General features: G+C 47.3%; 4 protein-coding genes and 1 long non-coding RNA gene across 11 annotated transcripts; 1 reads left to right on the top strand and 4 right to left on the bottom strand.

Annotated features, from left to right (window-relative positions):
• Positions 1-5335: 5335 nt before the first annotated feature.
• LOC130458768 (cell surface glycoprotein 1-like) lies at positions 5336-7794 on the bottom strand. 4 transcript variants are annotated; one of them, XM_056825397.1, is made up of 7 exons: positions 7661-7794; positions 7372-7585; positions 7265-7292; positions 6948-7182; positions 6753-6808; positions 6604-6665; positions 5336-6518 (listed from the first exon to the last, which is right to left on the bottom strand). In XM_056825397.1, the coding sequence occupies exons 1-7, from the start codon at positions 7762-7764 to the stop codon at positions 5520-5522; spliced, it is 1698 nt and encodes a 565-aa protein (XP_056681375.1). In that variant the 5' UTR covers positions 7765-7794; the 3' UTR covers positions 5336-5519. The 4 variants fall into 4 exon arrangements, with proteins under 4 accessions (XP_056681375.1, XP_056681376.1, XP_056681377.1 ...); XM_056825398.1 differs by having other exon boundaries at positions 6753-6787; XM_056825399.1 differs by lacking the exon at positions 6604-6665 and having other exon boundaries at positions 5664-6518; positions 6948-7292.
• A 109-nt stretch (positions 7795-7903) lies between these two features.
• On the bottom strand, positions 7904-9159 carry LOC130458769 (acetylcholinesterase collagenic tail peptide-like). The gene is made up of 2 exons (XM_056825401.1): positions 8305-9159; positions 7904-8211 (listed from the first exon to the last, which is right to left on the bottom strand). Exons 1-2 carry the CDS (start codon positions 8975-8977, stop codon positions 7904-7906), a joined length of 981 nt encoding a protein of 326 aa, XP_056681379.1. The 5' UTR covers positions 8978-9159.
• On the top strand, positions 8971-9498 carry LOC130458772 (uncharacterized). Its single transcript, XR_008918159.1, has 2 exons — positions 8971-9106; positions 9153-9498. It is a non-coding gene; the product is annotated as an uncharacterized LOC130458772 (long non-coding RNA).
• Positions 9499-16448: 6950 nt separating this feature from the next.
• Positions 16449-18794, bottom strand: LOC130458767 (cell surface glycoprotein 1-like). 4 transcript variants are annotated; one of them, XM_056825393.1, is made up of 7 exons: positions 18661-18794; positions 18372-18585; positions 18265-18292; positions 17948-18182; positions 17754-17809; positions 17605-17666; positions 16449-17519 (listed from the first exon to the last, which is right to left on the bottom strand). In XM_056825393.1, exons 1-7 carry the CDS (start codon positions 18762-18764, stop codon positions 16521-16523), a joined length of 1698 nt encoding a protein of 565 aa, XP_056681371.1. In that variant the 5' UTR covers positions 18765-18794; the 3' UTR covers positions 16449-16520. The 4 variants fall into 4 exon arrangements, with proteins under 4 accessions (XP_056681371.1, XP_056681372.1, XP_056681373.1 ...); XM_056825394.1 differs by having other exon boundaries at positions 17754-17788; XM_056825395.1 differs by lacking the exon at positions 17605-17666 and having other exon boundaries at positions 16665-17519; positions 17948-18292.
• Positions 18795-18958: 164 nt separating this feature from the next.
• LOC130459022 (acetylcholinesterase collagenic tail peptide-like) lies at positions 18959-19978 on the bottom strand. The gene is made up of 2 exons (XM_056826237.1): positions 19306-19978; positions 18959-19212 (listed from the first exon to the last, which is right to left on the bottom strand). The coding sequence occupies exons 1-2, from the start codon at positions 19976-19978 to the stop codon at positions 18959-18961; spliced, it is 927 nt and encodes a 308-aa protein (XP_056682215.1).
• Between the last annotated feature and the right edge of the window lie 2093 nt (positions 19979-22071).

The raw sequence follows: 22071 nt of genomic DNA, 5'->3' as shown, positions 1-22071 counted from the left end.
AGCTTCCACTTCAAGTACTGGAAGACGTTCTGGTATATGAAAGTAAAGCCTCAGAGGTAAACTGAGTGCTCTAGGTTGGACAATGTCTGTGGACGCGCAGTTGTTGACCCTCCTGGGTGGAATAGGTTATTGCACACATACATGGAGCAAGGGCAAAGTATTCCCTCAGTTTCCCCTTTTGGAGTATGTATTGAAAATAGGAAAAAATACACACTAATAAGCTTGTAGTAAAAGCAGATGGAATATTATTCATTGACAACTAGGAAAAATAAGTCACATCAAACTCTATATGAACAAGAAGCTGTAGAAATTGCTTCTACATCGAAAGCAAATCAAGTTTCTGTTAATCCAAACGTTGGTTTGGTGGAATGAATTTTGCAAACATTGGTTATGGTATATTCTGGGTTATTCTATTGAATGGTTCATTTACCCAGAAGCAGAGATTTAAATAAGGCTCATATAAGAAACACGCAGCCAGAAGGTGCAAGGTCACTTCATTAGCTTCATTCTTATTATGTCTACTACAAATCAGAATGTCATGTCTTTGGGAACATTGATACTTGAATTGATGTTTGCACTGCTGTTTGGAAAATGTAAAAGATGCGAATATATTTGGTATGCGATTCAAAAACAACAAAAAGGGGATAAGAGAGAAAGTATTTTAAGAACATTTTTATACCATTTTATATCACTTTTCATTCTATTGATCAATCTTGATTTGATGCTCTCACTTTATTTTCTCTGAATACTTAGAACTTAGTGGAAAATTTGATATCCAATCACAGAAAGCAAGAGAAACATAAAAAGGGAAATATGAAAGAAAGGGAAAAGGAGATAAATCTTATCTTTTTCTTCAAGTCAAACTCTCTTCTATAAGGACTACATTTACATCAAATTATATATATTAATATGTGGGGAAAATGTAATGTATAAATAGGGGGTAAAGAAAGACCAAATAGAATAAGCTTTCTCACACAAAGATTCACATGGGAAGGGGAGGGGAAGAAAACTCCTATAAGAAGGAGAGGAAGAGAGGGGTTTTTTACTTAAACCTTAATCTCAGGGAAATCAACTCTGAGAGGGAAAAACATCCAGATCCATTGGGATCATGAATTCTATCTTACCCAACAAGGGTAGGGAGAAGAGAAAACCAAGGGGGGGATGGGGGGGATGGGGGAGAGGGTAAACAAAAAGGGAGGGAAAGAGAGGGGGGAGGGGGAGGGAACAAAAAGGGAGGGACTAAAAAGGGAAACATCAAGGGAGGGGACAAGGGGGACTGATTCAAAGTAAATCACTGGACTAAAAGGTAGAGCCGAAGAAGAAAAGGTTAGAATTAGGGAAGGATATCAAAATGCCAGGGAGTCCACAAATGACAATCATAACTTTGAACGTGAATGGGATGAACTCACCCATAAAACGTAGACGAATAGCAGAATGGATTAGAATCCAAAACCCTACCATATGTTGTCTTCAAGAAACACACATGAGGCGGGTTGACACCCACAAGGTCAGAATTAAAGGATGGAGTAAGACCTTCTGGGCCTCAACTGATAAAAAGAAGGCAGGAGTGTTAATCATGATATCTGATAAAGCCAAAGCAAAATTAGACCTGATCAAAAGGGATAGAGAAGGTAATTATATTTTGTTAAAAGGGACTCTAGACAATGAGGAAATATCATTAATCAACATGTATGCACCAAATAACATAGCACCCAAATTTCTAATGGAGAAACTAGGAGAATTGAAGGAAGAAATAGACAGTAAAACCATATTAGTGGGAGACTTAAACCAACCATTATCAAATTTAGATAAATCAAATCAAAAAATAAATAAGAAAGAGGTAAAAGAAGTGAATGAAATCTTAGAAAAATTAGAATTAATAGACATATGGAGAAAAATAAATAGGGATAAAAAGGAATACACCTTCTTCTCAGCACCACATGGCACATTCACAAAAATTGACCATACATTAGGTCACAGAAACATAGCACACAAATGCAGGAAAGTAGAAATAGTGAATGCAGCCTTCTCAGATCACAAGGCAATAAAAATAATGATTAGTAATGGTACATGGAAAACCAAATCTAAAACCAATTGGAAATTAAACAATATGATACTCCAAAACCGTTTAGGTTAAAGAAGAAGTCATAGAAACAATTAATAATTTCATCAAGGAAAATGACAATGGCGAGACATCCTTTCAAACCTTTTGGGATGCACCCAAAGCGGTAATCAGAGGTAAATTCATATCCCTGAATGCTTATATTAACAAACAAGGGAGAGCAGAGATCAATCAACTGGAAATGCAAATGAAAAAACTCGAAAGCGATCAAAACCAAACTAGAAATCCTAAAAATTAAGGGAGAAATTAATAAAATCGAAAGTGATAGAACTATTGATTTAATAAATAAGACAAGAAGCTGGTACTTTGAAAAAACAAACAAAATAGACAAAGTACTGGTCAATCTAATTAAAAAAAGGAAGGAAGAAAAGCAAATTAACAGCATTAAAGGTGAAAAGGGGGACAGCACCTCCGATGAAGAGGAAAGTAAGGCAATCATTAGAAATTACTTTGCCCAATTATATGGCAATAAATACACCAATTTAGGAGAAATGGATGAATATATACAAAAACACAAACTGCCTAGACTAACAGAAGAGGAAATAGAATTCTTAAATAATCCCATATCAGAAAATGAAATCCAACAAGCCATCAAAGAACTTCCTAAGAAAAAATCCCCAGGGCCTGATGAATTCACCAGTGAATTCTATCAAACATTCAGAGAACAGTTAATCCCAATACTATACAAACTATTTGACATAATAAGCAAAGAGGGAGTTCTACCACACTCCTTTTACGACACAAACATGGTACTGATTCCAAAACCAGGCAGGGCAAAAACAGAGAAAGAAAACTATAGGCCAATCTCCCTAATGAATATAGATGCAAAAATCTTAAATAGGATACTAGCAAAAAGACTCCAGCAAGTAATCAGAAGGATCATTCACCATGATCAAGTAGGATTCATACCAGGGATGCAGGGCTGGTTCAACATTAGGAAAACCATCCACATAATTGACCACATCAACAAGCAAACTACCAAGAACCACATGATTATCTCAATTGAGACGCAGAAAAAGCCTTTGATAAAATACAACACCCATTCCTATTAAAAACACTAGAAAGCATAGGAATAAAAGGGTCATTCCTAAAAATAATAAACAGTATATATCTAAAACCATCAGCTAATATCATCTGCAATGGGGATAAACTAGATGCATTCCCAGTAAGATCAGGAGTGAAACAAGGATGCCCATTATCACCTCTACTATTTGACATTGTACTAGAAACACTAGCAGTAGCAATTAGAGAAGATAAAGGAATTGAAGGCATCAAAATAGGCAAGGAGGAGACCAAGTTATCACTCTTTGCGGATGACATGATGGTCTACTTAAAGAATCCTAGAGATTCAACCAAAAAGCTAATGGAAATAATCAACAACTTTAGCAAAGTTGCAGGATACAAAATAAACCCACATAAATCATCAGCTTTTCTATATATCTCCAACACAGCTCAGCAGCAAGAACTAGAAGGAGAAATCCCATTCAAAATCACCTTAGACAAAATAAAATACCTAGGAATCTACCTCCCGAGACAAACACAGGAACTATATGAACACAAACTACAAAACACTCGCCACACAACTAAAACTAGACTTGAGCAAACGGAAAAACATTAACTGCTCATGGATAGGACGAGCCAATATAATAAAAATGACCATCCTACCCAAACTTATTTATCTATTTAGTGCCATACCCATTGAACAACCAAAATACTTCTTCACTGATTTAGAAAAAACCATAACAAAGTTCATTTGGAAGAACAAAAGATCAAGGATATCCAGGGAAATAATGAAAAAAAACACATATGATGGGGGCCTTGCTATATTACAAAGCATCAGTCATCAAAACAATTTGGTACTGGCTAAGAAACAGAAAGGAAGATCAGTGGAATAGACTGGGGGAAAGTGACCTCAGCAAGACAGTATACGATAAACCCAAAGATCCCAGCTTTTGGGACAAAAATCCACTATTCGATAAAATCTGCTGGGAAAGTTGGAAGACAGTGTGGGAGAGACTAGGAATAGATCAACACCTCACACCCTACACCAAGATAAATTCAAAATGGGTGAGTGACTTAAACATAAAGAAGGAAACCATAAGTAAATTGGGTAAACACAGAATAGTATACATATCAGACCTTTGGGAGGGGAAAGGCTTTAAAACCAAGCAAGACATAGAAAGAATCACAAAATGTAAAATAATTTTGACTACATCAAACTAAAAAGCTTTTGTACAAACAAAACCAATGTAACTAAAATCAGAAGGGAAACAACAAATTGGGAAAAAATCTTCATAGAAACCTCTGACAAAGGTTTAATTACTCATATTTATAAAGAGCTAAATCAATTGTACAAAAAAAAATCAAGCCATTCTCCAATTGATAAATGGGCAAGGGACATGGATAGGCAGTTCTCAGATAAAGAAATCAAAACTATTAACAAGCACATGAAGAAGTGCTCTAAATCTCGTATAATCAGAGAGATGCAAATCAAAATAACTCTGAGGTATCACCTCACGCCTAGCAGATTGGCTAACAGGACAGCAAAGGAAAGTAATGAATGCTGGAGGGGATGTGGCAAAGTAGGGACATTAATTCATTGCTGGTGGAGTTGAGAACTGATCCAGCCATTCTGGAGGGCAATTTGGAATGATGCCCAAAGGGAGCTAATAGACTGTCTACCCTTTGATCCAGCCATAGCACTGCTGGGTCTGTACCCCAAAGAGATAATGGGGAAAAAGACTTGTACAAGAATATTCATAGCTGCGCTCTTTGTGGTGGCCCCAAACTGGAAAACGAGGGGATGCCCTTCAATTGGGGAATGGCTGAACAAACTGTGGTATATGTTGGTGATGGAATTCTATTGTGCTAAAAGGAATAATAAAGTGGAGAAGTTCCATGGAGACTGGAACAACCTCCAGGAAGTGATGCAGAGCGAGAGGAGCAGAACCAGGAGAACATCGTACACAGAGACTAATACACTGTGGTATAATCGAAGGTAATGGACTTCTCCATTAGTGGCGGTGTAATGTCCCTGAACAACTTGCAGGGATCCAGGAGAAAAAAAAAACACCATTCATAAGCAAAGGATAAACTATGGGAGTGGAAACACCGAGGAAAAGCAACTGCCTGAATACAGCGGTTGAGGGGACATGACAGAGGAGAGACTCTAAATGAACACTCCAATGCAAATACTATCAACAAAGCAATGGGTTCAAATCAAGAAAACATGTAATAACCAGTGGACTTACGCATTGGCTATGGGGGGTGGGGGTGGGGGGAGGAAAAGAAAATGATCTATGTCTTTAATGAATAATGCTTGGAAATAATCAAATAAAATATATTTTAAAAAAATAAAAAAAAAAATCTAATGCAGTTAGGTGGCCTGGGCAGGGGATTAGCTGGAGCCCCTGGTACAGGTGCAGACCACCTTTTTGCCCTGTTGCCATGCTCTGGTGAGCCAGCTCGGTGGCTTCTGGATAGCCTTCCTCAGAGCCTTGAAACTGGCGCAGGGCTGTGAGGCCTGGGTGGGCTCCGGACCGTCCCTCGGGTTGTCCTTGGGCTGCTCTGTGGCGACCCCGGCGGCTTCCGGAGGCTGGCAGCGGACCCACCCGAACCGCCAGGCATCCCAGGCCTCAATTTTTTTTAAAAGACCTTCGGCCAGTGTTCTGGGCTCCCCTAAGGTTTCCCGAACCTTAACCCGCAGTGGCGGCTCCTGCATGCTCGGGCATTTGCACAGCCTTCGGGGCTGTGGCTGCTCTTGGGGGAGCTGCTGCCATTTTGAATGGTGGTGGTGGTGTTTTGAGTGGTGGTGGTGCCTCTTGGAATGGCGCCTCTCTTGGGGGCCCTCTTGGGGCTGCGGCTGCAGCTGGTCTTGGGGGAGCTCCTGGGGCTGCAGCTGGTCTTGGGGGAGCTCCTGGGGCTGCGGCTGCTCTTGGGGGAGCTCCTGGGGCTGCGGCTGGTCTTGGGGGAGCTCTTGGGGCTGCGGCTGCTCTTGGGGGAGCTCCTGGGGCTGCGGCTGGTCTTGGGGGAGCTCCTGGGGCTGCGGCTGCTCTTGGGGGAGCTCCTGGGGCTGCGGCTGGTCTTGGGGGAGCTCCTGGGGCTGCGGCTGGTCTTGGGGGAGCTCCTGGGGCTGCGGCTGGTCTTGGGGGAGCTCTTGGGGCTGCGGCTGGTCTTGGGGGAGCTCCTGGGGCTGCGGCTGGTCTTGGGGGAACTCCTGGGGCTGCGGCTGCTCTTGGGGGAGCTCCTGGGGCTGCGGCTGCTCTTGGGGGAGCTCCTGGGGCTGCGGCTGCTCTTGGGGGAGCGGCAGCTTGTTGGCAGTGCCCGGCTCCTGGGGGTGCTCTTGGGAGGGTGGCCTGGAGGGCCCTGAAGAGGACGTCTCCGCTGGTGAGGCAGCCTGGCAAGGGCAGGGGGGAGGAGTCACGCCGGGCCTCTGGGCCGGGCCCAGCTGGCCTGACAGTCAGTCCCAGCCTCCCTAGTACCTTAGACAGGTGAGACCCGGAAATTGTGGAGAACAGAGTCCGGATGGTGACTCTCGGCTGCCCTGGGGGGGATTCGGGACCGGGTTAGGCCTCCGGAAGAGCCCCGAGCCAGAGAGCAGGGGAGCAGGGGGGAGGGGGGCGTCCTTTACCTTCCACTTCCACTAGGCTCCCCGGGGTGCTCCTCCTGAAAAGGGTGGGCTCTGATCTAAGGAAGCAACCCACCGCACTCTGGCCTGCTGGGTGTCCAGGACCAGCCCTCCCTCTCCTCCAGGCCCTTGTGCCCGCCCCCGCCCCCGCCCCCGCCCCTTCCCCCCCCGCCCCCGCACGCTTGGGGCCACGCCCACTTCTGCTGCTCTTCTCTCCTGACTGGGAGCTTCTGCTGGGACCGGAAGGACATGGGGGCGGCTTCCGCTCTCGACATCACTTCCGGGAGGGCCGGGGCGCTCTGCTGGTCCATCAGTTGGGAGAGCGGCCCAGGGTAGTGCAGTGCTTTGTCCCAGGTCCAGCCCGGGCTCCCCTTGGTCCTCGGGACGGGGTACTGGGGAGGGAAGGCCACCTCCTTCCGTTTGGGGGGGGCCTCTGTGGAGGGACCAGAAGGGCCTCAGAAACCCAGAGCCAGGCGGAGGCGCCGGGGCAGGAGGCAGGAGGAGGGTTTTCTCACCCGCTGCGGACATCGGGGCGCTCTCGTCCTGGGGGAGAGGAAGAGTGGGGGTCACGGGCCGCCCGCGCCGCCTCCCGGCGTCAGAGGGGGCTCCGGGCGGCCCTCACCTGGGCGGCCTGCTCGTCGGGGCTCCGGGCCCAGGCCGGGATGGGCCCCTGCATCAGGAAGATCAGGAAGCGCCAGCGGTTGAACAGGAGGCAGCCCTCGGCCGGCTCGGCCACCAGCCTCAGGTAGAAACTGCGGCCGGAGGCCAGGCGGAGCTTCAGCCTCCATCCGGCCTCGCTGTGGACAAACAGGCGGACCAGCTGTGCCGGCAGCAGCCTGTGGGGAGCACGGGGTGAGCCGGGCCCGGCACAGAGAGGGGGGCAGGCAGGCAGGGCCGGGCCGCCCGGTCACCTGGTGAGCTCCAGCCGCGGAGGCTGCTTCTTGCTTTGGACGGGCCGGGCCAGCAGGACGAGGTCCGGGAGCAGGAGCCCCGGGAAGGAGGAGGCCACCGCCATGGTCACCGGGTTCTCCTTCTTGTGCAGGAAGACAGGCTCCCCCTTGTTGGTGACCTGGGGAGGCCGGGGCGGGGCAGCCGGGAGCACCCTGACCTCCGCCTGGCGCCCCCCACCGCCCCTCCCTCCCCCCCGCCGCCCCCTACCACCCCTGCCATCCCCCACAGCCCCCGCCCCCACGGCCCCCTGCCACCCCCTCACTGCCTCCCACTACCCCCCCCCCCTCCCGCCGCCGCCTCCCAGCCCTCCCCCGTCCTCCCCCAGCCGGGCCCATCGGCCTGCCTGGGGTCACCTGCAGAAAGTCACTCTCGAACATGGCCGTGAACGGCCCGAGGGGCGGGTAGTTGCCCTCCGCCACGGCTCTCTGTAGAGGGCCAGGCTTGGGGAAGCACAGCGGGAAGGATAGTTCCGCTTCCACTTCCGGCAGGTGGAGCTCTCCGGGCAGAACAACTGCGAGCAGGGAGGAAGCAGGCCGGAGCTGGGGGCTGGCCGGCCCCCGCGGGCTCCCCTGCATCCCTGCAGCCCCCCAGGCCGGGGCCCCACCTGGTGAGGGTTTCCGGGGTTTCATTGGGCTCAGGGAGTCTCGGTGCGCCTGAAGATCAGGGCTCTGGGGTGGGGGTGGAGGGGGCTGCTGGAGGAGGGCCAGGATACTCTCTGCGGGGAGGGCAGACTGGCTATGGCTCTCTGGGACAGCTGAGCTAAGAAGGGGCAGCCTCGCAGGCGTAACACAGCCAGGAGGCCCCCGTTGTGACCTCATGCATGGGTCAGGAGGGTCAGGGGGGGCCAGCTGGCAGCATTCCCCGGGTCCCATGCAAGGCAGGACAAGGAAGAAGGGGGCAGCACCCCGGAGGAAGGTCCTCTCCAGCCCCTGGACACAAAGGGGGTGTGGGGGGGCCACCCGAAAGTTTGGGCCTGTCTCAGGAGGCGCCCCGGGGCCTTTCCTGCAGAGCTCAGAGCCAAAGCCCAAGGCCCGCTGCTCAGCTAGCTCTGGAGAGGGAAGGACAGGCAGCCCACATTCTAGGCAGGGGCTCTGGGGAAAGCTCTGAAGTCTTTGAGCAGGGCTGTAGCTTGAGGCTGTTGCAGCCTCCCCAGGCCCCCTTTGCCTTTTCAGGGGAACCTCCAGGAGCCACCAGGGCCCCCTATAAAGGGACTCTGGAGAGCCGGGCCACAGGCTGTTGCTCTCCCTGAGGTGCCTTTGGCCCAGCATGATCTCCATGCTCTGGGCCTGACTCTCCCTGACTAGTCCTGGACAGTGAGAGGGTTAGAGTGGATCTGGAGCCCCGGAACCCTCGGCTTACCCTAGAGGGGTGTGAACCTTAAAAATTCTCAGACCCTACTTCATAAGGTTAAGATTGTAAACCTTAAAAAATTCCCAGACCCTACTTCATAAGGTTGGGTTAAGACCATTCCCCATTGGGACCATTCCTCATTTGGGCAGTGAAGGTACTTGATCAGGAATGTGAGAACTCTACTTCACCATACTTAAGCATGCTTTAGGGGAAGATAAAGTTGTAAACTCTTTGCTGAACAATGAAAAGTATTTAAACCCATTCTTATAGTAAGACAAAAAGTTCTTAAGCTATGCCTATTTTTGGATATAATACAAAAGGGTGCTAAGTACCTATAAAGGTCAGGCAAGTTGTGAATTTACAAGGAGCAAAGAGGTGAGAAACTTACTCAGAAGTTTTCTGGTGTGAACTTAATAAAAAAATTTAAGCCGCCTTAGGTGTGAACTAAGAATGGTCTGTCCTTTGAAAAACGTCTATTGTGATTGGTAGATGGAAGAACTTAGGGGAGGTGACATAGGAGAAAATTCCCTTTAAATAGGAGCTCAGAGACATTCAGATTCAGGATTGAGCTGGTGAAGTCAGCTGAGATGAAGCTGGCCTGGTGTCACTAGAATCCTTACTTGAACAAATCTTGTGGTGAGTGATTAAGGACTGACTGATCTTTCTCTTAGGGCTTAAGGCCTGGGTTGGCCAGAGCTGCCCTGGGCTAGCCTATCCTTTTCTCATTATTTCCTTTTTCTCTCTTTCTTTAATTCCTCATTGGATGAATTAAAATCTCTATAAAACCCAGTTGATTTGGGTATATTTCATAATTGGGAATATTTCCCTGGTGACCACCTTATATATTTGATTTTAAAACAAGACACTGTCTTGAAACCATATTTTCTGCGGTCACAATTTACTCAACCACTCTTATATCTACAACAATTTATGTCTTCCACTATTTTAATCATTACAGTTTATGGCTGACCACGAGGTTGGTGAGAAAACCCTCAAAAAGTTTCTGTGAAATCTTTTTCCTTTCTCTCTTTGATTTATTACTTGCTCTATCAGTCAGTTTTGTTTTCTTTTTTTTTAACTTGACTTCAAAAATACAGCTGCAAGAACGGGTGAGTAAAAAACCTTTTTGAATCTCCTTAAATTAAGCTATTTTAGATCTTAGCAACAGGGTCCTAAGGTCCTGGCTAGCAGCTGCCTAAATTAGGACCAGAAAAACCTGGGAAAGCTTTTGGCCTTGTCCTGCTTCCCACGTGTTTACTTTAGAAATATGTGGTTACAGCCAGTTCACAACATACTTAACAACTGGCTATTCAGCTCTATGACCAAGCTTGTAAAATTCGCATTCTTTGTCTCTCTGAAATTTCTCATACCATGCGATTTATGGCAAAATATAATCAACACAGTACTCCCCCTTGGATTTTGATTGTTATAGCTGTAATATTGTATTTCCTTAAAAAACCCACTTCTCAGTCAAACCAACGGAATGTTCCTTCTACTACTCAACAAAATGCAGAACTAAATACTCGGCTTGAGCTTATAGAGGAAAGTCAGGGAGAGATTGTAGCTTTCATAAGAAACATTAAAAGAGAGTTAAGAACATTATCAAAATCTCTGTCCCAACTTGCTCTGGACATTAACCCTCCTAGCCAACCCACTGCTCCTCCTGCTCTTAGGAAAGCGATGAGATGTCAGGCAAAATGCACTTTGAAATTCTAATTAGGAACCCAAGTTATTGAAAATTGATCATCTACATCCATGTATAGATTATGTTCCTGGCAATGCCTATGTAGACATTATGTTCCAACTGCCATTGCTGTAGTTACATGTTAATATCATTATTGATCATTAGTCCTTGAACTCCATCTTCTTGGGGAATATCTTTATGGGGATTCTTTCTGGCTCTCTAATACCAGTCCCAGAATTCAGGCAGGCCACTGGATTCGTGGTTTATTAGCTTCCACTTCAAGTACTGGAAGACGTTCTGGTATATGAAAGTAAAGCCTCAGAGGTAAACTGAGTGCTCTAGGTTGGACAATGTCTGTGGACGCGCAGTTGTTGACCCTCCTGGGTGGAATAGGTTATTGCACACATACATGGAGCAAGGGCAAAGTATTCCCTCAGTTTCCCCTTTTGGAGTATGTATTGAAAATAGGAAAAAATACACACTAATAAGCTTGTAGTAAAAGCAGATGGAATATTATTCATTGACAACTAGGAAAAATAAGTCACATCAAACTCTATATGAACAAGAAGCTGTAGAAATTGCTTCTACATCGAAAGCAAATCAAGTTTCTGTTAATCCAAACGTTGGTTTGGTGGAATGAATTTTGCAAACATTGGTTATGGTATATTCTGGGTTATTCTATTGAATGGTTCATTTACCCAGAAGCAGAGATTTAAATAAGGCTCATATAAGAAACACGCAGCCAGAAGGTGCAAGGTCACTTCATTAGCTTCATTCTTATTATGTCTACTACAAATCAGAATGTCATGTCTTTGGGAACATTGATACTTGAATTGATGTTTGCACTGCTGTTTGGAAAATGTAAAAGATGCGAATATATTTGGTATGCGATTCAAAAACAACAAAAAGGGGATAAGAGAGAAAGTATTTTAAGAACATTTTTATACCATTTTATATCACTTTTCATTCTATTGATCAATCTTGATTTGATGCTCTCACTTTATTTTCTCTGAATACTTAGAACTTAGTGGAAAATTTGATATCCAATCACAGAAAGCAAGAGAAACATAAAAAGGGAAATATGAAAGAAAGGGAAAAGGAGATAAATCTTATCTTTTTCTTCAAGTCAAACTCTCTTCTATAAGGACTACATTTACATCAAATTATATATATTAATATGTGGGGAAAATGTAATGTATAAATAGGGGGTAAAGAAAGACCAAATAGAATAAGCTTTCTCACACAAAGATTCACATGGGAAGGGGAGGGGAAGAAAACTCCTATAAGAAGGAGAGGAAGAGAGGGGTTTTTTACTTAAACCTTAATCTCAGGGAAATCAACTCTGAGAGGGAAAAACATCCAGATCCATTGGGATCATGAATTCTATCTTACCCAACAAGGGTAGGGAGAAGAGAAAACCAAGGGGGGGATGGGGGGGATGGGGGAGAGGGTAAACAAAAAGGGAGGGAAAGAGAGGGGGGAGGGGGAGGGAACAAAAAGGGAGGGACTAAAAAGGGAAACATCAAGGGAGGGGACAAGGGGGACTGATTCAAAGTAAATCACTGGACTAAAAGGTAGAGCCGAAGAAGAAAAGGTTAGAATTAGGGAAGGATATCAAAATGCCAGGGAGTCCACAAATGACAATCATAACTTTGAACGTGAATGGGATGAACTCACCCATAAAACGTAGACGAATAGCAGAATGGATTAGAATCCAAAACCCTACCATATGTTGTCTTCAAGAAACACACATGAGGCGGGTTGACACCCACAAGGTCAGAATTAAAGGATGGAGTAAGACCTTCTGGGCCTCAACTGATAAAAAGAAGGCAGGAGTGTTAATCATGATATCTGATAAAGCCAAAGCAAAATTAGACCTGATCAAAAGGGATAGAGAAGGTAATTATATTTTGTTAAAAGGGACTCTAGACAATGAGGAAATATCATTAATCAACATGTATGCACCAAATAACATAGCACCCAAATTTCTAATGGAGAAACTAGGAGAATTGAAGGAAGAAATAGACAGTAAAACCATATTAGTGGGAGACTTAAACCAACCATTATCAAATTTAGATAAATCAAATCAAAAAATAAATAAGAAAGAGGTAAAAGAAGTGAATGAAATCTTAGAAAAATTAGAATTAATAGACATATGGAGAAAAATAAATAGGGATAAAAAGGAATACACCTTCTTCTCAGCACCACATGGCACATTCACAAAAATTGACCATACATTAGGTCACAGAAACATAGCACACAAATGCAGGAAAGTAGAAATAGTGAATGCAGCCTTCTCAGATCACAAGGCAATAAAAATAATGATTAGTAATGGTACATGGAAAACCAAATCTAAAACCAATTGGAAATTAAACAATATGATACTCCAAAACCGTTTAGGTTAAAGAAGAAGTCATAGAAACAATTAATAATTTCATCAAGGAAAATGACAATGGCGAGACATCCTTTCAAACCTTTTGGGATGCACCCAAAGCGGTAATCAGAGGTAAATTCATATCCCTGAATGCTTATATTAACAAACAAGGGAGAGCAGAGATCAATCAACTGGAAATGCAAATGAAAAAACTCGAAAGCGATCAAAACCAAACTAGAAATCCTAAAAATTAAGGGAGAAATTAATAAAATCGAAAGTGATAGAACTATTGATTTAATAAATAAGACAAGAAGCTGGTACTTTGAAAAAACAAACAAAATAGACAAAGTACTGGTCAATCTAATTAAAAAAAGGAAGGAAGAAAAGCAAATTAACAGCATTAAAGGTGAAAAGGGGGACAGCACCTCCGATGAAGAGGAAAGTAAGGCAATCATTAGAAATTACTTTGCCCAATTATATGGCAATAAATACACCAATTTAGGAGAAATGGATGAATATATACAAAAACACAAACTGCCTAGACTAACAGAAGAGGAAATAGAATTCTTAAATAATCCCATATCAGAAAATGAAATCCAACAAGCCATCAAAGAACTTCCTAAGAAAAAATCCCCAGGGCCTGATGAATTCACCAGTGAATTCTATCAAACATTCAGAGAACAGTTAATCCCAATACTATACAAACTATTTGACATAATAAGCAAAGAGGGAGTTCTACCACACTCCTTTTACGACACAAACATGGTACTGATTCCAAAACCAGGCAGGGCAAAAACAGAGAAAGAAAACTATAGGCCAATCTCCCTAATGAATATAGATGCAAAAATCTTAAATAGGATACTAGCAAAAAGACTCCAGCAAGTAATCAGAAGGATCATTCACCATGATCAAGTAGGATTCATACCAGGGATGCAGGGCTGGTTCAACATTAGGAAAACCATCCACATAATTGACCACATCAACAAGCAAACTACCAAGAACCACATGATTATCTCAATTGAGACGCAGAAAAAGCCTTTGATAAAATACAACACCCATTCCTATTAAAAACACTAGAAAGCATAGGAATAAAAGGGTCATTCCTAAAAATAATAAACAGTATATATCTAAAACCATCAGCTAATATCATCTGCAATGGGGATAAACTAGATGCATTCCCAGTAAGATCAGGAGTGAAACAAGGATGCCCATTATCACCTCTACTATTTGACATTGTACTAGAAACACTAGCAGTAGCAATTAGAGAAGATAAAGGAATTGAAGGCATCAAAATAGGCAAGGAGGAGACCAAGTTATCACTCTTTGCGGATGACATGATGGTCTACTTAAAGAATCCTAGAGATTCAACCAAAAAGCTAATGGAAATAATCAACAACTTTAGCAAAGTTGCAGGATACAAAATAAACCCACATAAATCATCAGCTTTTCTATATATCTCCAACACAGCTCAGCAGCAAGAACTAGAAGGAGAAATCCCATTCAAAATCACCTTAGACAAAATAAAATACCTAGGAATCTACCTCCCGAGACAAACACAGGAACTATATGAACACAAACTACAAAACACTCGCCACACAACTAAAACTAGACTTGAGCAAACGGAAAAACATTAACTGCTCATGGATAGGACGAGCCAATATAATAAAAATGACCATCCTACCCAAACTTATTTATCTATTTAGTGCCATACCCATTGAACAACCAAAATACTTCTTCACTGATTTAGAAAAAACCATAACAAAGTTCATTTGGAAGAACAAAAGATCAAGGATATCCAGGGAAATAATGAAAAAAAACACATATGATGGGGGCCTTGCTATATTACAAAGCATCAGTCATCAAAACAATTTGGTACTGGCTAAGAAACAGAAAGGAAGATCAGTGGAATAGACTGGGGGAAAGTGACCTCAGCAAGACAGTATACGATAAACCCAAAGATCCCAGCTTTTGGGACAAAAATCCACTATTCGATAAAATCTGCTGGGAAAGTTGGAAGACAGTGTGGGAGAGACTAGGAATAGATCAACACCTCACACCCTACACCAAGATAAATTCAAAATGGGTGAGTGACTTAAACATAAAGAAGGAAACCATAAGTAAATTGGGTAAACACAGAATAGTATACATATCAGACCTTTGGGAGGGGAAAGGCTTTAAAACCAAGCAAGACATAGAAAGAATCACAAAATGTAAAATAATTTTGACTACATCAAACTAAAAAGCTTTTGTACAAACAAAACCAATGTAACTAAAATCAGAAGGGAAACAACAAATTGGGAAAAAATCTTCATAGAAACCTCTGACAAAGGTTTAATTACTCATATTTATAAAGAGCTAAATCAATTGTACAAAAAAAAATCAAGCCATTCTCCAATTGATAAATGGGCAAGGGACATGGATAGGCAGTTCTCAGATAAAGAAATCAAAACTATTAACAAGCACATGAAGAAGTGCTCTAAATCTCGTATAATCAGAGAGATGCAAATCAAAATAACTCTGAGGTATCACCTCACGCCTAGCAGATTGGCTAACAGGACAGCAAAGGAAAGTAATGAATGCTGGAGGGGATGTGGCAAAGTAGGGACATTAATTCATTGCTGGTGGAGTTGAGAACTGATCCAGCCATTCTGGAGGGCAATTTGGAATGATGCCCAAAGGGAGCTAATAGACTGTCTACCCTTTGATCCAGCCATAGCACTGCTGGGTCTGTACCCCAAAGAGATAATGGGGAAAAAGACTTGTACAAGAATATTCATAGCTGCGCTCTTTGTGGTGGCCCCAAACTGGAAAACGAGGGGATGCCCTTCAATTGGGGAATGGCTGAACAAACTGTGGTATATGTTGGTGATGGAATTCTATTGTGCTAAAAGGAATAATAAAGTGGAGAAGTTCCATGGAGACTGGAACAACCTCCAGGAAGTGATGCAGAGCGAGAGGAGCAGAACCAGGAGAACATCGTACACAGAGACTAATACACTGTGGTATAATCGAAGGTAATGGACTTCTCCATTAGTGGCGGTGTAATGTCCCTGAACAACTTGCAGGGATCCAGGAGAAAAAAAAAACACCATTCATAAGCAAAGGATAAACTATGGGAGTGGAAACACCGAGGAAAAGCAACTGCCTGAATACAGCGGTTGAGGGGACATGACAGAGGAGAGACTCTAAATGAACACTCCAATGCAAATACTATCAACAAAGCAATGGGTTCAAATCAAGAAAACATGTAATAACCAGTGGACTTACGCATTGGCTATGGGGGGTGGGGGTGGGGGGAGGAAAAGAAAATGATCTATGTCTTTAATGAATAATGCTTGGAAATAATCAAATAAAATATATTTAAAAAAAATAAAAAAAAAATCTAATGCAGTTAGGTGGCCTGGGCAGGGGATTAGCTGGAGCCCCTGGTACAGGTGCAGACCACCTTTTTGCCCTGTTGCCATGCTCTGGTGAGCCAGCTCGGTGGCTTCTGGATAGCCTTCCTCAGAGCCTTGAAACTGGCGCAGGGCTGTGAGGCCTGGGTGGGCTCCGGACCGTCCCTCGGGTTGTCCTTGGGCTGCTCTGTGGCGACCCCGGCGGCTTCCGGAGGCTGGCAGCGGACCCACCCGAACCGCCAGGCATCCCAGGCCTCAATTTTTTTTAAAAGACCTTCGGCCAGTGTTCTGGGCTCCCCTAAGGTTTCCCGAACCTTAACCCGCAGTGGCGGCTCCTGCATGCTCGGGCATTTGCACAGCCTTCGGGGCTGTGGCTGCTCTTGGGGGAGCTGCTGCCATTTTGAATGGTGGTGGTGGTGTTTTGAGTGGTGGTGGTGCCTCTTGGAATGGCGCCTCTCTTGGGGGCCCTCTTGGGGCTGCGGCTGCAGCTGGTCTTGGGGGAGCTCCTGGGGCTGCAGCTGGTCTTGGGGGAGCTCCTGGGGCTGCGGCTGCTCTTGGGGGAGCTCCTGGGGCTGCGGCTGGTCTTGGGGGAGCTCTTGGGGCTGCGGCTGCTCTTGGGGGAGCTCCTGGGGCTGCGGCTGGTCTTGGGGGAGCTCCTGGGGCTGCGGCTGCTCTTGGGGGAGCTCCTGGGGCTGCGGCTGGTCTTGGGGGAGCTCCTGGGGCTGCGGCTGGTCTTGGGGGAGCTCCTGGGGCTGCGGCTGGTCTTGGGGGAGCTCTTGGGGCTGCGGCTGGTCTTGGGGGAGCTCCTGGGGCTGCGGCTGGTCTTGGGGGAACTCCTGGGGCTGCGGCTGCTCTTGGGGGAGCTCCTGGGGCTGCGGCTGCTCTTGGGGGAGCTCCTGGGGCTGCGGCTGCTCTTGGGGGAGCGGCAGCTTGTTGGCAGTGCCCGGCTCCTGGGGGTGCTCTTGGGAGGGTGGCCTGGAGGGCCCTGAAGAGGACGTCTCCGCTGGTGAGGCAGCCTGGCAAGGGCAGGGGGGAGGAGTCACGCCGGGCCTCTGGGCCGGGCCCAGCTGGCCTGACAGTCAGTCCCAGCCTCCCTAGTACCTTAGACAGGTGAGACCCGGAAATTGTGGAGAACAGAGTCCGGATGGTGACTCTCGGCTGCCCTGGGGGGGATTCGGGACCGGGTTAGGCCTCCGGAAGAGCCCCGAGCCAGAGAGCAGGGGAGCAGGGGGGAGGGGGGCGTCCTTTACCTTCCACTTCCACTAGGCTCCCCGGGGTGCTCCTCCTGAAAAGGGTGGGCTCTGATCTAAGGAAGCAACCCACCGCACTCTGGCCTGCTGGGTGTCCAGGACCAGCCCTCCCTCTCCTCCAGGCCCTTGTGCCCGCCCCCGCCCCCGCCCCCGCCCCTTCCCCCCCGCCCCCGCACGCTTGGGGCCACGCCCACTTCTGCTGCTCTTCTCTCCTGACTGGGAGCTTCTGCTGGGACCGGAAGGACATGGGGGCGGCTTCCGCTCTCGACATCACTTCCGGGAGGGCCGGGGCGCTCTGCTGGTCCATCAGTTGGGAGAGCGGCCCAGGGTAGTGCAGTGCTTTGTCCCAGGTCCAGCCCGGGCTCCCCTTGGTCCTCGGGACGGGGTACTGGGGAGGGAAGGCCACCTCCTTCCGTTTGGGGGGGGCCTCTGTGGAGGGACCAGAAGGGCCTCAGAAACCCAGAGCCAGGCGGAGGCGCCGGGGCAGGAGGCAGGAGGAGGGTTTTCTCACCCGCTGCGGACATCGGGGCGCTCTCGTCCTGGGGGAGAGGAAGAGTGGGGGTCACGGGCCGCCCGCGCCGCCTCCCGGCGTCAGAGGGGGCTCCGGGCGGCCCTCACCTGGGCGGCCTGCTCGTCGGGGCTCCGGGCCCAGGCCGGGATGGGCCCCTGCATCAGGAAGATCAGGAAGCGCCAGCGGTTGAACAGGAGGCAGCCCTCGGCCGGCTCGGCCACCAGCCTCAGGTAGAAACTGCGGCCGGAGGCCAGGCGGAGCTTCAGCCTCCATCCGGCCTCGCTGTGGACAAACAGGCGGACCAGCTGTGCCGGCAGCAGCCTGTGGGGAGCACGGGGTGAGCCGGGCCCGGCACAGAGAGGGGGGCAGGCAGGCAGGGCCGGGCCGCCCGGTCACCTGGTGAGCTCCAGCCGCGGAGGCTGCTTCTTGCTTTGGACGGGCCGGGCCAGCAGGACGAGGTCCGGGAGCAGGAGCCCCGGGAAGGAGGAGGCCACCGCCATGGTCACCGGGTTCTCCTTCTTGTGCAGGAAGACAGGCTCCCCCTTGTTGGTGACCTGGGGAGGCCGGGGCGGGGCAGCCGGGAGCACCCTGACCTCCGCCTGGCGCCCCCCACCGCCCCTCCCTCCCCCCCGCCGCCCCCTACCACCCCTGCCATCCCCCACAGCCCCCGCCCCCACGGCCCCCTGCCACCCCCTCACTGCCTCCCACTACCCCCCCCCCCCTCCCGCCGCCGCCTCCCAGCCCTCCCCCGTCCTCCCCCAGCCGGGCCCATCGGCCTGCCTGGGGTCACCTGCAGAAAGTCACTCTCGAACATGGCCGTGAACGGCCCGAGGGGCGGGTAGTTGCCCTCCGCCACGGCTCTCTGTAGAGGGCCAGGCTTGGGGAAGCACAGCGGGAAGGATAGTTCCGCTTCCACTTCCGGCAGGTGGAGCTCTCCGGGCAGAACAACTGCGAGCAGGGAGGAAGCAGGCCGGAGCTGGGGGCTGGCCGGCCCCCGCGGGCTCCCCTGCATCCCTGCAGCCCCCCAGGCCGGGGCCCCACCTGGTGAGGGTTTCCGGGGTTTCATTGGGCTCAGGGAGTCTCGGTGCGCCTGAAGATCAGGGCTCTGGGGTGGGGGTGGAGGGGGCTGCTGGAGGAGGGCCAGGATACTCTCTGCGGGGAGGGCAGACTGGCTATGGCTCTCTGGGACAGCTGAGCTAAGAAGGGGCAGCCTCGCAGGCGTAACACAGCCAGGAGGCCCCCGTTGTGACCTCATGCATGGGTCAGGAGGGTCAGGGGGGGCCAGCTGGCAGCATTCCCCGGGTCCCATGCAAGGCAGGACAAGGAAGAAGGGGGCAGCACCCCGGAGGAAGGTCCTCTCCAGCCCCTGGACACAAAGGGGGTGTGGGGGGGCCACCCGAAAGTTTGGGCCTGTCTCAGGAGGCACCCCGGGGCCTTTCCTGCAGAGCTCAGAGCCAAAGCCCAAGGCCCGCTGCTCAGCTAGCTCTGGAGAGGGAAGGACAGGCAGCCCACATTCTAGGCAGGGGCTCTGGGGAAAGCTCTGAAGTCTTTGAGCAGGGCTGTAGCTTGAGGCTGTTGCAGCCTCCCCAGGCCCCCTTTGCCTTTTCAGGGGAACCTCCAGGAGCCACCAGGGCCCCCTATAAAGGGACTCTGGAGAGCCGGGCCACAGGCTGTTGCTCTCCCTGAGGTGCCTTTGGCCCAGCATGATCTCCATGCTCTGGGCCTGACTCTCCCTGACTAGTCCTGGACAGTGAGAGGGTTAGAGTGGATCTGGAGCCCCGGAACCCTCGGCTTACCCTAGAGGGGTGTGAACCTTAAAAATTCTCAGACCCTACTTCATAAGGTTAAGATTGTAAACCTTAAAAAATTCCCAGACCCTACTTCATAAGGTTGGGTTAAGACCATTCCCCATTGGGACCATTCCTCATTTGGGCAGTGAAGGTACTTGATCAGGAATGTGAGAACTCTACTTCACCATACTTAAGCATGCTTTAGGGGAAGATAAAGTTGTAAACTCTTTGCTGAACAATGAAAAGTATTTAAACCCATTCTTATAGTAAGACAAAAAGTTCTTAAGCTATGCCTATTTTTGGATATAATACAAAAGGGTGCTAAGTACCTATAAAGGTCAGGCAAGTTGTGAATTTACAAGGAGCAAAGAGGTGAGAAACTTACTCAGAAGTTTTCTGGTGTGAACTTAATAAAAAAATTTAAGCCGCCTTAGGTGTGAACTAAGAATGGTCTGTCCTTTGAAAAACGTCTATTGTGATTGGTAGATGGAAGAACTTAGGGGAGGTGACATAGGAGAAAATTCCCTTTAAATAGGAGCTCAGAGACATTCAGATTCAGGATTGAGCTGGTGAAGTCAGCTGAGATGAAGCTGGCCTGGTGTCACTAGAATCCTTACTTGAACAAATCTTGTGGTGAGTGATTAAGGACTGACTGATCTTTCTCTTAGGGCTTAAGGCCTGGGTTGGCCAGAGCTGCCCTGGGCTAGCCTATCCGTTTCTCATTATTTCCTTTTTCTCTCTTTCTTTAATTCCTCATTGGATGAATTAAAATCTCTATAAAACCCAGTTGATTTGGGTATATTTCATAATTGGGAATATTTCCCTGGTGACCACCTTATATATTTGATTTTAAAACAAGACACTGTCTTGAAACCATATTTTCTGCGGTCACAATTTACTCAACCACTCTTATATCTACAACAATTTATGTCTTCCACTATTTTAATCATTACAGTTTATGGCTGACCACGAGGTTGGTGAGAAAACCCTCAAAAAGTTTCTGTGAAATCTTTTTCCTTTCTCTCTTTGATTTATTACTTGCTCTATCAGTCAGTTTTGTTTTCTTTTTTTTTAACTTGACTTCAAAAATACAGCTGCAAGAACGGGTGAGTAAAAAACCTTTTTGAATCTCCTTAAATTAAGCTATTTTAGATCTTAGCAACAGGGTCCTAAGGTCCTGGCTAGCAGCTGCCTAAATTAGGACCAGAAAAACCTGGGAAAGCTTTTGGCCTTGTCCTGCTTCCCACGTGTTTACTTTAGAAATATGTGGTTACAGCCAGTTCACAACATACTTAACAACTGGCTATTCAGCTCTATGACCAAGCTTGTAAAATTCGCATTCTTTGTCTCTCTGAAATTTCTCATACCATGCGATTTATGGCAAAATATAATCAACACAGTACTCCCCCTTGGATTTTGATTGTTATAGCTGTAATATTGTATTTCCTTAAAAAACCCACTTCTCAGTCAAACCAACGGAATGTTCCTTCTACTACTCAACAAAATGCAGAACTAAATACTCGGCTTGAGCTTATAGAGGAAAGTCAGGGAGAGATTGTAGCTTTCATAAGAAACATTAAAAGAGAGTTAAGAACATTATCAAAATCTCTGTCCCAACTTGCTCTGGACATTAACCCTCCTAGCCAACCCACTGCTCCTCCTGCTCTTAGGAAAGCGATGAGATGTCAGGCAAAATGCACTTTGAAATTCTAATTAGGAACCCAAGTTATTGAAAATTGATCATCTACATCCATGTATAGATTATGTTCCTGGCAATGCCTATGTAGACATTATGTTCCAACTGCCATTGCTGTAGTTACATGTTAATATCATTATTGATCATTAGTCCTTGAACTCCATCTTCTTGGGGAATATCTTTATGGGGATTCTTTCTGGCTCTCTAATACCAGTCCCAGAATTCAGGCAGGCCACTGGATTCGTGGTTTATTAGCTTCCACTTCAAGTACTGGAAGACGTTCTGGTATATGAAAGTAAAGCCTCAGAGGTAAACTGAGTG

Source organism: Monodelphis domestica, chromosome 4, assembly GCF_027887165.1.
Source record: "Monodelphis domestica isolate mMonDom1 chromosome 4, mMonDom1.pri, whole genome shotgun sequence".
NCBI classification, from domain to species: domain Eukaryota; kingdom Metazoa; phylum Chordata; class Mammalia; order Didelphimorphia; family Didelphidae; genus Monodelphis; species Monodelphis domestica.
The sequence above is the reverse complement of the archived record's forward strand: the minus strand, read 5'-3'. Positions and strand labels throughout refer to the sequence as shown.